This window comes from Clupea harengus, chromosome 17, assembly GCF_900700415.2.
Source record: "Clupea harengus chromosome 17, Ch_v2.0.2, whole genome shotgun sequence".
Lineage (NCBI taxonomy): Eukaryota > Metazoa > Chordata > Actinopteri > Clupeiformes > Clupeidae > Clupea > Clupea harengus.
Window position 1 is genome coordinate 1,267,797 of NC_045168.1, and position 13,129 is coordinate 1,280,925.

The 13,129-nt window shown below is 44.2% G+C and overlaps 1 protein-coding gene across 2 annotated transcripts in view; it reads left to right on the top strand.

Moving 5' to 3' along the window:
- The window catches only part of LOC105890288 (L3MBTL histone methyl-lysine binding protein 4), a 77,242-nt gene that overhangs the window by 30,460 nt on the left and 33,653 nt on the right, over positions 1–13,129 (top strand). For both annotated transcript variants that reach the window (XM_031584220.2, XM_031584219.1), the window contains exons 15-17: positions 639–750; positions 6,346–6,546; positions 8,617–8,784. In XM_031584220.2, the coding sequence (XP_031440080.1) occupies positions 639–750; positions 6,346–6,546; positions 8,617–8,784 (481 nt within the window). The remainder of the gene's footprint in view (positions 1–638; positions 751–6,345; positions 6,547–8,616; positions 8,785–13,129) is intronic.

Consider the following 13,129-nt stretch of genomic DNA (forward strand, 5'->3'; position numbering starts at 1 on the left):
CGTGTCCAAAATGAATCCCTCTCTAAGGTGTTGTGAGGTTAAACTTGGTGAGACATTTTTTTGGAGGAAATGAGCAGGCCTCCCTAGTCTGCAGAAGATGTTGATGATCCTCCACTCTCACCACTAAGTGAACATACGGTATGAGCACCACTCAGGCTCCTGGTTCAAATCCCAGATATAATTAGAAGTAGCGGAGTGTTCACTTTCTGAACCCCATGCAGGCGAACTGTTAAATATTCTCCTGTGGGGTCTTGTGTTGAGTTCTCTGGCTTTGACTTGGGAGCTTCAGTTTTCAGCTTTGAAGATCCGTCTGTGACCCTGAAAAGATCTTGTGTGTGTGCAGTGGAAAAGGTTCCTTTCTAAAACATTTAGCTCTTTAAAAGACCCCAAAAAAGAAACATTTTAAAGTGTATGCCATCTCTCTTCAGCAACCCGCTATAGAACTGATATAGAAAATGATTTAATGTGATCTCTGTGTGTGTGTGTGTGTCTTTTTCTGTCCGTCTGTCTGTCTCTTTGTGTGTGTGTGTGTGTGTGTGTGTGTGTGTGTGTGTGTGTGTGTGTGTGTGTGTGTGTGTGTGTGTGTGTGTGTGTGTGTGTGTGTGTGTGTGTGTGTGTGTTCGTTTTTTCCTCTCCAGCACAAACAGGAATTTCTGACCTCAAGAGCTCCGTCACCCAGGGAGTGTGTCCCACCCCAGGATGCCGGGGTGTGGGCCACATCAAAGGCGCGAAATACACAGGACACCACAGGTGAGTCACTTCCTGGGCTCACACAGGCTGTCCTGGCAAAGGCGCCTCACTGTTTACCGCACTCCGCTGTCAGTGCTACAATTCTGCCGTCTTTCAGTGTGAAAAGATGTCTGTGGGCTGGTTTGCAGGACAGCGCACAGTGCCTGCACAAGGGCCCGATTGATTAGCAGTGTGTGTTTTGACAGCATATTAATATTTACAGGCTTCTTGGTGTTGAAGCAGTTGGCTGTGATGTTTTGTTATGTTAGCAAGCTAGCCTGTGAGGTCAGTGTGTTGTGTAGGGAGTTGTTTGTGTGTAAGGATAGCAGGGATGATGTACAGGAAGTTGTTGAATTTGGATACCATTCGTACACAGAGAGGTGTTTAGGGAGTAGACTTTTTCCTTGGCCGTAGTTCAAAGATTAGGCTGGCTGTGCTCCCTGAACCTCATGTATATTACATTCCTGCAGTCATAAGGGTTATGGATCTCTGTGAGAAGGCTAGAAATACAAACGGCCACATTTTTAAACTTACGTTTAGATATAGACTTGTATAACTTGAATACCTCTGTTATTGCTCCCCAGCATTACTTTGCCATCATACATCACATGCATTTTAAATATACAGTACTGTGCAAAAGTTTTAGGCAGGTGTGAAAAAATGCTGTAAATCATCGAGTCTATCTGGGATTACATGAAGATTGGTGCATACAATTATCTGAGGTAAATAGCTGTGACACCACAGTGTACAAATTGGTCATGCAATATGACAGTACATTTTGCAACTGGCACTTACATTTGCATTATTTTGATGCAAAGGTAAAAGTGAAAAAATGCTGTAAGTCATCGGGTCTGTCTGGGATTGCATGAAGAGACAGAAGGATTTGAGGAACCCTAAATCCACAGAAGATCTGTGGTTAGTTCTCCAAGATGTTTGGAACAACCTACCAGCCGAGTTCCTTCAAAAACTGTGTGCAAGTGTACCTAGAAGAATTTATGCTGTTTTGAAGGCAAAGGGTGGTCACACCAAATATTGATTTGATTTAGATTTATCTTCTGTTCATTCACTGCATTTTATTAATTGATGAAAATAAACTGTTAACACTCCCATTTTTGAAAGCATTCTTAGTTTACAGCATTTTTTTCACACCTGCCTAAAACTTTTGCACAGTACTGTACATGTAGAAAGCGATCAGTAATCCCAGAAAAGAACTGTTCTATTGTGAACGCCACAGTAATCTTTTTCTGTTCTGCATATATTGCGCCAGAGTGCACCATGTTTGCTGTGACCTATAGAATCCATTTCCCTTTCATTTCATCCGCACCCTTTTTCTATTTTTACCTCTCACCTATCCGAGGGATCTAATCACTGCCCAATCAATTGGTTGTGGAGTCTGCATATTCCACCTCATCTTGAAACGGTAGGACAAGGTCCTTCTGAAAGGCATTTCTGATTACAGTGACTCCTGGCGCCGTATGAAAAGCCCATCCCTAAACTCCTGGGTGCCCGTGATTGTCCTCCACTTCTCCGACTCAAGATGGGGCTGAGCTTCATTAGTGCAAAATTTACATCTCGTTTGCATGCATTAGCATGCTATTAACTGAAAATTGCACAATTATGCGGATAAAGCAGCCATCCTTTTTTCTTTGTTTTTTTTTTTGTCAGTGACGCCTAAACGAAACGAAGTCTCGTTTGCAACAAAAAGTTTCTAGAGGCGCCCCAGTAGTTGTCAGTCGTCTACAAATACCTTTTCCTCTCCAGCGGCGTTATTGCGCGTTTTCATTACCTTAATGCCTCGTGTTGGTGGGTAAATGTGATCGCTGGAAGCCTTGGCAGCCTGGATGAGGGAGACCCGGAGCAGCGTTATTACAATAAACAAGTCTCGCTGCATCCAGGGCCCATCTGTCACACTGCAAAGGCGGCGTAATAAAAACGTTGCTTGACGCACATATTAAAGTGCATAATCGCGAGTTCGGGAGGCAGTTCATATTCCTCCGCTGTTTCGCCTCGTATTCATTAAAGCCTTCTTATTCATTTCAGGCCATTAGGCTTGATGAAGCGAGTTGACTGATAGTCGCAGTCTGAAAATTATGTTCGGTGAGTCAGTTATTACTTATCCCTTTATTTTGGCCTAAGCTCAGACAGTAACAGCAGCTTTCTAATGCTGGAGTCCAAGTAGGTCATTTGGGTGCACCATAGCTTGCAACCAACATTTGCTGTCAGTGAACACAAGGAGGCCTACTGAAGAGATTAGCCGCTTAAACCTTAAAGTTTTTGCTGGTTAATTTCAGACGGAATGCCGTAGAGGGCGGGTGAATCTGCTGATTGAACCTCTCCAGAAATACCCTCATGCTCTTGCTCCCAAGGCTGCTATTGATTTTGTCTCCATGAGCACTGCAGAGAAGGGCACGGACAGAGAGGACTCTCAGTAATTTTAGCCTCACTCCATATATCTATTTTTAAGCTCCTGGGGATCCACCACCACCAGCGTACAGCATCAACGCCATTCCCATCGAGCATCATGCCATCCCCCAATTAAACAGGACGATTCGAGAATGTTGTCACAATGTTGTCAAATTAAATCCACTGTGCCGCTTTCCAAAAGCAAGAGTTCAAGACAGTTGGGTCTGCTGTCAGAATTGTGTCAGCGTTTCCTGTAAAGTACGAATGGGCGCATTATTCTCTCCATTTCCATAAAATGAAGGAGAGTTGCTGTATAGTGATGTCTGCATGACATATAGGACCGGTTGTATATTATATAAGCCCTTACTCATAGACAGTCTGGATGTATTGAAAATCTGCCCCGTCATGGACTGTAAAAAAAGTGATTGCTCATCACCATATCTTGCCTTCTTTTCCTTTTCCTTCTTCTTCTTTGTCTGCCTCAAACCTCTCTTGAGGATCCCCCCGCTCTACCGCCTGACTTAGGCAGTACAGTTTAACACCCTGGTATTGACACAGTGCAATTTGTCTGCATAAAATTCACGATGAGGTCTATGGGGCCTGGAGAGATCTGGCTTTATGGCCAGTAATGGAGTGTAAAGAAATAGGCTTCTGGTCTTTTCTTGCTCACCGTCTGACTAGTTTTATCGCTCCATAAAAACCCCAGGGTCGTAGCGGGTGATATAATAGTAATTACACTTCCTTAAGATGGTTGACCTCCCCATGCTTATCGCAGGGAATGGTTTGGCGTTTAATCCACACTCCGCTCCGCTTTACACGGCTCCCATGTTCGACTCGGTGATTTGCCACCAGGCTCTCACCTTGCCTGATTTGGAGCCGATGGCGGTTCAGTGTGATATCAGTAATTAGCATCAGCCTCCCTCTCCTCCTCCGATCCTCCTCGCTCGTTTGGCCGTCGCTCTGATGGCCGCTCTAACGGGCTACCGTCTCTTTAAATCGAGTGCACGCACAGCTCCAGTTTACTCCAGCCTCCGAGACACCTGCTTTGATGTAGACCTCTCTGGCCTTCCTACTCCTTATCAGTATGAAGCCATCGTGGAAAGCCTCAGCCTCCCACAAGGGAATTGGCGCTTGGAACTTGAAATTAGGCAGGTGTTCCTCCTCCTCCTCCTCCTCCTCCTCCTCCAAGCCTGTCAGTGTGTGCTGGCATGAAATGACTCTGTAGGCCTCCGAAAAATGCTAAGGCATCTCTCGATTCCTAAGATTAGTAACTATCCATAAACTATAAGGTGGGGGTTCAGGGTTTAGAACTCTGTTCCATATTGCGTTAAGGTGCCATTGCAGTGAAAGAAAGCAGTGAATTATTTCCAGTGTGGAAGACCCCCGCGTCTCATCAATCATATTTCTCTTTGCAACTGGAGCCATATGCTGCTCTTGTCTCCGCGGCAGAGGCACAATGGCAGGAGATGGTCCCGTCTCCAGCATGACTAGCACACAAAGGCACCGCAGCCAGATGGATGCACAGATGTGAGACGGCGACCGCGGAGGGCCTCGGGTGACGACGAGCCTTGTGTCCCTCGACTGCTGTACATACACATACACACACACACACTCACACATACAAACACACACACACACACACACACACACACACACACACGCACATACATAAACACACGCACATACATAAACACACGCACATACATAAACACACAGACATACATACACACTCACACACACACACACATACACACACACACACACACACACATATTATCAAACAAATTGTTTCCAGTGTGTACGTGTGTGTGAGAGAGAGTGTGATGGCCTTTAAGTAATAAGGAAGGGGAAATATATATATTGGGGGAAGATGGAAGGAAGGGAACCTGTGTGTTTGTGTTCAGAGCAGTTCATTTCACAGCTGATGTTTTTTTAATGCCTTTCTCTCTCTCTCTCTCTCTCTAGTTTAATGGCACTGCAGTGATCTCTGTTTTTGCACCTCGTATAATCAATTTCGCTTGGATTTTAAAGAACGCTGGAGAAAAATAGGGAACTGTGTTTCGAGGGAAAATAATGGATTTTAAATGAGTTTGTTATCACCACCTAAAGTGTCCTGCTGATATTCCAAACTATCCTTTAAAAAAATGATTAAAGAAAAACAATAAACAGGGTGATGGGTAATACTGCTAGAATGAATGCATCTTGAAAGTCTTCATCCCTGCTTCTCTCAGCGAAGATTGCAATTTGAACATGTTAAATTAGTCATTACAGAGAAATGCCACTTGGGAGTGGCGTACTCCGGGGCACTAGCGAGTGCATTTAAGCTTCCCCACTCTCTTGTCCTAACCTGCCTCTGTTGATCCTGTTCTTTGTCTCATCCCTTCAAAATGCAGATCATGGTGCTTCTTAGGAAGTTGGTTTATGTGATGCACAGTGACAGAAGCTGCTTGCAGAGCCAGCCCTCTGAGCTGCACTCACACGGGTGCCTTGAAGAGGAAAGGCTTTGTGGGTGGTGTGGGTGTGTGTGTGTGTAGTAGTTTGAAAAGTCTCAGTGTGCAAGTTTGAACAGGGGTTTCATTTCTCTTTCCTCCTTTATCTCTCTCTCTCTCTCTCTCTCTCTCTCTCTCTCTCCCCATTTAAACACATCCTTCTCTCCTCCATTCCTCATTTCTTTACCCTCTACTTACCCCCATTCCCTCTGTGCTTTTTTGTAATTTTTTTCCCTTCCTTTCTTCCCCCCTCTCTTTCTCTCTTTTTGTATACATGTTTGTTCCCCTCCCTCTCCAATTTCACTATTTCAATTATCTCTCTCTCCTCCTCTCTCTTCACCTCTCTTCTCTTCATCTCTCTTCTCTTCTCTTAAAGCAGCACAACGGAATTGCTAATCGCTAACGAGATGTTAGCGGCTACACCTAGCGAAAGCTGTTGAAATTTGCTTACTTTGACACTATGACAAACTAGTGGGTCAACAACTTTCCTAACACAGTCAAACATCAAGCAAGTGCAACACAAGACCAAGCAAGACGGCAAATAAGTTACTTACTAGTCCGGCAGAGAGTAGAACTCGGGCGGCTTCCAATTTTTTTAAGCTGTTATTTTAAGGTAAAATTGCTAATCCTAACCCTAAAGTACAATTGCTACATACTGTTACTTTAATTAAAGGAATGTTGAAAGTCAGCGTCTCTCTCTTCTCCCCCGCTCCTCTCTCCGCAGTGCCTTCGGCTGTCCCTACTCGGACATCAATGTGAAGAAAGAGGTGGTGCTGCCAGACCGGCTGGGCGGCGAGAAGCAGATCACCTTCGTCCCGGTGCACTTCGTGCAGAAGACCAAGCGGCTGTGCGCTGAGGAGGAGGAGGAGGAGGAGGAGGAGGACAACGATGACAAGGAGGAAGATGGAGGCCAGATGGAGACCAGGTGCGAGGCGCTCCACAGGGCCGCCGTGCTACGCACAACTTTAACGGGCAACAAACAAACAATCTCACCATACAGCAACACTCCATAGTAGAAGTGTAGGAAAATCTGCTATTATCAGCAAAATAAATGCTTCTCGAGTGCATTTTAGAATATTTCTTTTGTTTTGATGTCAACAGCATTCTGCTGTGTTTCAAAAAGAGTGACTAATTCACTTTGATTAGTATTTTGAAGATTTCATTTTGGTTTGAGAGGATCAGGTCATCTGAAATCCCCCCTGGAAACCAATTTATGGAAAAGCTGTCCAAGTATAAATGCCTCTTGAAAGATGCTGTGTAAGCCAGAATTTCACAGAGGTCAATCTTGACTCAACATAAATCCAACAGTGGAAAAGTATATATAGACACACATACGCTGTATCTTGAGGCGATTTCACAACACAAAGGGTTTTTATATAGCCCTCAGCGGTGTAGATATGAAAAGGCTTGTGTACACTGAACTATGATTGATGCGGACTATGAAGCCGCCTCTACAACACCGACATATAGATTTCTCGACAATTCCACATTTACTGCGACACGCGACCCGTAAACACCCCCAAACCCCTATCTGTCACTCAGCCCCCAAGCGTCCCCCTGTGCTTTCATTAAGCTATTATTCGCCCTGCTGCTAACACCACTGAGCCGCTCACTGACGGTTCACGCATCACACACCTGGGCAAATGAGGGCTTAGCCGCTCTGTCCGGTGCCGGTGCCATGGCGTGTGAAATGCGTGTCTTTACGTGTCAAGTGCACCAGCGGGGCTCAACTGTTGTGTTATCCTATCAGATGAGGGATGGGGCGGCCAAGGGGAGGTCACGTATGCTGTTGATGGGGGAAGTAGGCAGTGTTTCTTTTCTTTCGTTTTGTCTCTCTCTTTCTGTCTTTTTTTTCTTTTTTTTTTTCTGTTTTCCCCTTTTCTTTTATTTCTTTTTCCTATTTCTCTTCTTTTTTCCTTTTCCCTTCTGTTTGCTTTTTGCTTACTCCCCTTCTTGCTCTTTCTCTCTTTTTTTTTCTTCTTTTTTTCCCCCTCACATCTGTTCTGCGAGAGCTTGGGGAAACTGCAGTAGACCCAAGAGTTGACTCGGCAGCGTGTAAAAGCTTTAGGCTTCAGTCGGGAGCATTGCACTGAAATTGCATTTGCTTGACCTGTCATGGCTGGTTGCTGCGTACGCCTTGCCCTCTGGCAGATGGCCCAAAGGCTTGGGAAGCTTGTCCAGCCGTCCACACACCAGTACCACGGTGGCCCATATCCTTATTAGAAAACAACTAATTGTATGTAACACAATTGTATTATTATTACCCCAATGGATACCCTATTACGCTTGTTTGGCTGTTGTGATTAAAACAAGATGCCTGCTTCCAGCTTCACATGAAGAGACGATCGATTAAGGGAGTGAGGAAGCGATATTTCATTCACACAGAATTAAAATGCAGATTTGACTAGGAATCCCACCCGCCAGGTAGTGCAGTGCAGTTGCTGCGTCGTCCTCGGGGGATATGCGACAGAAGTAGGTTACGATGCAACGTAAAAGAGAAGAGATTTATTCATCTACAGGTAATGTCTAGAGGGCAAATGTAGGCAATGTGCATTATTCAAGAGCATATCATTTTTATATAAACAGTATGGAAATTTCTTTTCCTTCCACATCACTGGTATAGATTTATTCCTCTGCAAGGGTAAGTCAGGGTAGTTTATGTTTGATGTGCCCAGTGGCTATGGCCTTGCCTGAAGTGCTTGTTGCACAATCACAACATCGACCTTTTTTGTTCGAAACCAGCATACCATCTACGAAAGAGAGCCTCTGTTTTCTTAGGCTGTTTTCTGGGCCAGTTGTTTGTTTTTTTCTTTACTTGATTGTCCAAATTCCTCATGTGACCTCTCGCTCACATTGTTTACTTCTTTCTCTTTTCACGTCGCTTCTTTTCACCTCATTTCTCTCTCTCTCTCTCTCTCTCTCTCCCTATCTCTCTCTCTCTCTCTCTCTCTCTCTCTCTCTCCCTCTCCTCCGTCTCCCCTCTCCATCTGCCCAGGGCCATGCTGTCAGGTTATGAGGGGGCCAGTCGTCTGAGAGGCCGCTACTCCTCCAGCCCCCGCCCGGCCGCCCATGCTCTGGTGAAGAGCGAGCAGAGAGACGACCCCTCGGCTCAGGGACACAAGCTGCTCTCACCCCTGGGCAAGAGATGCCGGGTGCCCAGCAGGTGAGCTAAACCCGACCCCTATTTGCCTCCTTTCAACATTAATGCATAGATATTACTGGACATATATTACAGCAGTGTGTTTTTCAATGTATCTTCACAGCGTAGAGCGTATTCAGCATAATGGCATTAGTGAATAAGTGCAGTTAGTAGTAGTAGTAGTAGTAGTTATGGAGCATTCATGATGCTGGTGAAAAATGTAATATTCAAGGTTGAGATGCATTGTTTGAGGCAAGATGCTGTCAAATATGGCCAAATATCCTTCAAGAGGCTTAAGAAAATAGAACCTTTAATAAGTGAGTTCTGAATAGAACATTCAAGGGTGTTCTATGGCAACAGGCCAAAGAACACATCACATTAGGGTTCTAAATTATAGCATTTTGTCACAGAGGGAAGTGTTTGTTCTTCGGCATTGTCTTGATGTTGTTTAGCTCTATATCTACAAACCTGTATAACCCAGCGCTGATGCCATAGATAATATGTTTTCAGTTGTTCAATGGAGAGACCTTTCAGTTGGAATTTGTGGCCTGTAAAAACAGAGTCGACCTTTTCTCAGGGAGCCAATTCAAATCTTTGTTGTTCAGTGGCATAGCCTGTGTCAAAACAAATGCACAGCCAAAAAACGTGTTCTCAAAAGGCTCTTTCGGGAAAGGTATAAAGTAACTTAATTATTTTGTTGCCAGATGGCATTACTTCAAAAAACAACTTTACTGGTGATTTTGTACAGGCTTATTTTCCTCCCAAAAGTTCCTCTCAAATGCTTCTTCTGATGACTACCTTTACTGCAGCACCTCAGCAAACCTATTTTGTTGATTGACGTGACTAGGAATTGTTTGAATTGAGTGAAATGTAGGATGCGTTCCGTGACGAACACGGCCCGCGTTGAAATTCCAGCACAGTGGTTGCCCAGAGCGATCTGGCCCAGCCGTGCAAAATTAGCTATGGGCTTGCAGACGCCGGGTGATGGGCATACCCAGGTCTGAAAACATTTCTGGAAAAACATATTCTGCTTATCCTTCTCAAGGACATAGATGTCCTAAAGAAACTTTCACAATGCTTCCATTGGAGTGTCCCCGAGGGGGCTACCTAATAGCACAGACACCCACAGATGCAGCTTTGAGCCCACACTTTGAGTAATGTGGATCGATAGTGGACAATAATAAGCAATATTAATGTCACATTAAACCCCCCACACTGTCAGTACACATATCCCACGTGGGAGCAATCCAAAGATGAATTGCTTTACATGTGAATATAACTGCAAAGTTTCCCTCCACCGTCTCTTTGTAAGCTGTTTTCAGTGATTTTCCCAGGACCAAATAAAGAATGTGTGGTAATGCCTTTTGAAGGATGCGACGACTCAACACGGCTCAGGATTAATATTGAATGGGTTTGTGTATGAGGTGGGCAGCAGGAACAGAGAGTAGGTGGTGGAGTAGGAGATGGATAAGCTGCTTTTGTTAAAAGGGCCAGTCGACCGAACGCCATGAAGATTATGTAAGACCACAGTTATGTAAAAAGGGAAAAGACATTGAAAGTGCTTCACAGAATTTTAAACAGAAATGAGGAGCAACATGCATAATCCGTCCTGAAAATTGGTTTTGTGTGAGTGTGTGCGTGCGTGCGTGCGCAAGTGTGTTGTGTGTGTGTGTGCGTTTTGGTCGTATGTGAAAGCTTGCATGTGTGAAACATTGATAAAGAGAGGGATGGATCTTTCCCTATTGAAATGATTTATTCAGTATATTCATATCAGAATGTCTTCACATTACATTAAGTATTTAACAAAAAAATGAGTTTACATCACCCCAGTCGTTGGCCTTGCTCCAAATGACAGTTTTAATTGACGCGTCGGCTCAAATGGAGCTTTGATTGGACTCATTTATATTGCATTTCTGCCATGACATCCTTCCAAGAGAACAGAGGCATAGCACAGAGCGATTTCGCCATGAATTAAAGATTAAATGTTCATGCTCCACTATTCTCCCCTTGAATTTATCCAGCGGGTCAACACTTCCCGTTTTAATTACACTAATCCCGCAATTCATTTAGCCAAAACGGAACAACCATCATCCGCCCACTCTCTTGCGCGCACTTCATTAATCATTGATGATTGTTTGCTTGACTTTCAGTTTCCAAAAAAAAGAGAGAATCCTCCTGGGCTATTATTTTTGCACTTATGATCAATAAACAAGAGGACTCCTTTGGGAATAGGGATTTGGCCACCCCCCGAAAGGTCTACTAGTCTCCGGAGAGCTTTGCCATCGATGCGTGTGACCTCGCTTTGGGAAAGCGAATGCATTCCTTTCCCCACTCCTTGGAGTCCCACTGCAGTAGCCAATCTCCAGCACTAAGTCACTGTTCTCATTGCTCAGAACAAGCTCATCTAACCCTAATATCCTTCTATGGAGAGCTTCCCTTGGATTTCACCCTGCAGGCAACAGAAGTCTGTAGAAGTCTGAGAACTAAGTGCAGTGTATGTTTGCTCAGAATAAGCACAACGATGCAACAGTCTGAACTCTGTTTCCAAGCCAGGGATGAGTCCGGTGTTGTTGAGTGCTTGAGTTGTCTTGTGAAGTGTTAAAGAGGCTCGCAGGGCCATGTGGGTTTGAACAGCAAGGGGTCCGAGATCGTAAAACACTCCTCTTGTCTTACGGAAGAGAGTGGAGGAATGCCAGAATGTTGCCGACTTGTCCTCATTGTGTGGCTGTAGGGGGAGAGAGGGGGAGATCCTCTGAGATAAACAATTGTTTGAGTTGGGGAGAAGGTTGTGTGTTATTTTCTGCGGGCGCTTTTTGGTACAGTAACCGCCCCCCCAAAGGATTTTGCCAAACAACCAACCCTTGTTTGTGTGCACTCTTCAAAAACAAAGGAGTAAAATTTCACTCGATCATTTTCCGTTTCATCTCAAACAGACAGGAACCAGGTATAATTTTGAAAACAAAATAAAGAGAGGTGGTCCATGGTTGTACCTTGGGATTGCTTTCCTTATCTCTTCCACCAAATGCCCAGAGTGAAAGCATGTTTGAGGAACACGGCTCGGCAGACACTGCTATTGTTCCCTCTCTGGCTCAACTTTCTCTCTCTGTTCTTCCTCTGTCTTTTGTTTGATTTGATTGGCGGCCATTCAGCATGCATGGATAAGCTCTATAAAAGCTAGAGTCCCAATATAAATACAGCTTCCTGGAACTTTGCCCGCTGGTTGATTTCCTCTTTCATTACAATTTTCAAATTCAAAGTCAAATATTAGATGAAGAGAAAGTCAAAAATTATACACCTGAGAAGAAATGGCTTTTTTTTAGTTGAGCAGAGTTATCCAGCATCGACTGACCGTTTGTTGTAAAGCAATTGCCATCTCCCTCCCTGCCTCATTAAAAAAACTCGATTAAAGGGATAATCAGGGTCAGATGATTGAACGCACAGGAAATAAGTCTGGCTGGGGGGTGCATACCAATTCTCAATATGACATGTGATTGAAAGCCTTATTTCTGCTAATCTGAGGGCAATCACTACATGACAAGCAGGGGCAGAGGAAAGTAGCATAGATCAGATTTCAGCTGAAACGTGGTCAGAAATAAAAAACCCAAAAAACCTTCTGCTTTGCTGCTCAAGCCAGCATGGTGAAGCCCTCTCCTTTGAGTGATTAGCGACGCTCGTTTGGAAGAACAAAAATTACCCTGTTTCAGTGTCTGTGACACTTCAACCCAGGCACGTCTATTTTTATTTTATTTATTTTATTAGTGTGAGTTGCTCAAGCACACAGTTTACACCATAACATTAATAACAGTCTATATTTCACCTGATATCAGAATTAAGTTTACATACAGTATCTGGCCGGTTTTCAAAGATGTTCCCGAACCTGAATAGCTGTAATAGTAGAAACTTGCAGTACGGGGGATTATGATATTTCTGAATTGCAGAAAACCACGCCAGCCGGCAAATCGGCAGGTATTTAGTCATATAATCTGTGTTGGTGGTTTCAAAAATACAGCAGGTGAGTGTCCTTGATCGGGGAAGTTATGTAACTTATTGCACACAATAACTGAAGACCGTCAACTCGTTTTGAATACTGTTTTATTAATCTTAAAGCCTACTGTGTGCTGTATGCTCATACCCACATAAGTGTTGGGGCTGAATAATCTGTCATTTGCTGAATAATCTGTCATTTGCTACTACACGGTGCATTTTCTTGTGGAAATGCATCACTATTTACAGCTGTAATGCCTCCTGCATCTGTTTGAATCTGTTTGAATCTGAATCAACTTTGGCTACCGTGACTACGGCACTTGGTTTCCTTGAGGTAATGAGGGATTGTGTAGAGGGAGAACAGGCATCGGAAATGCTTTGCAGA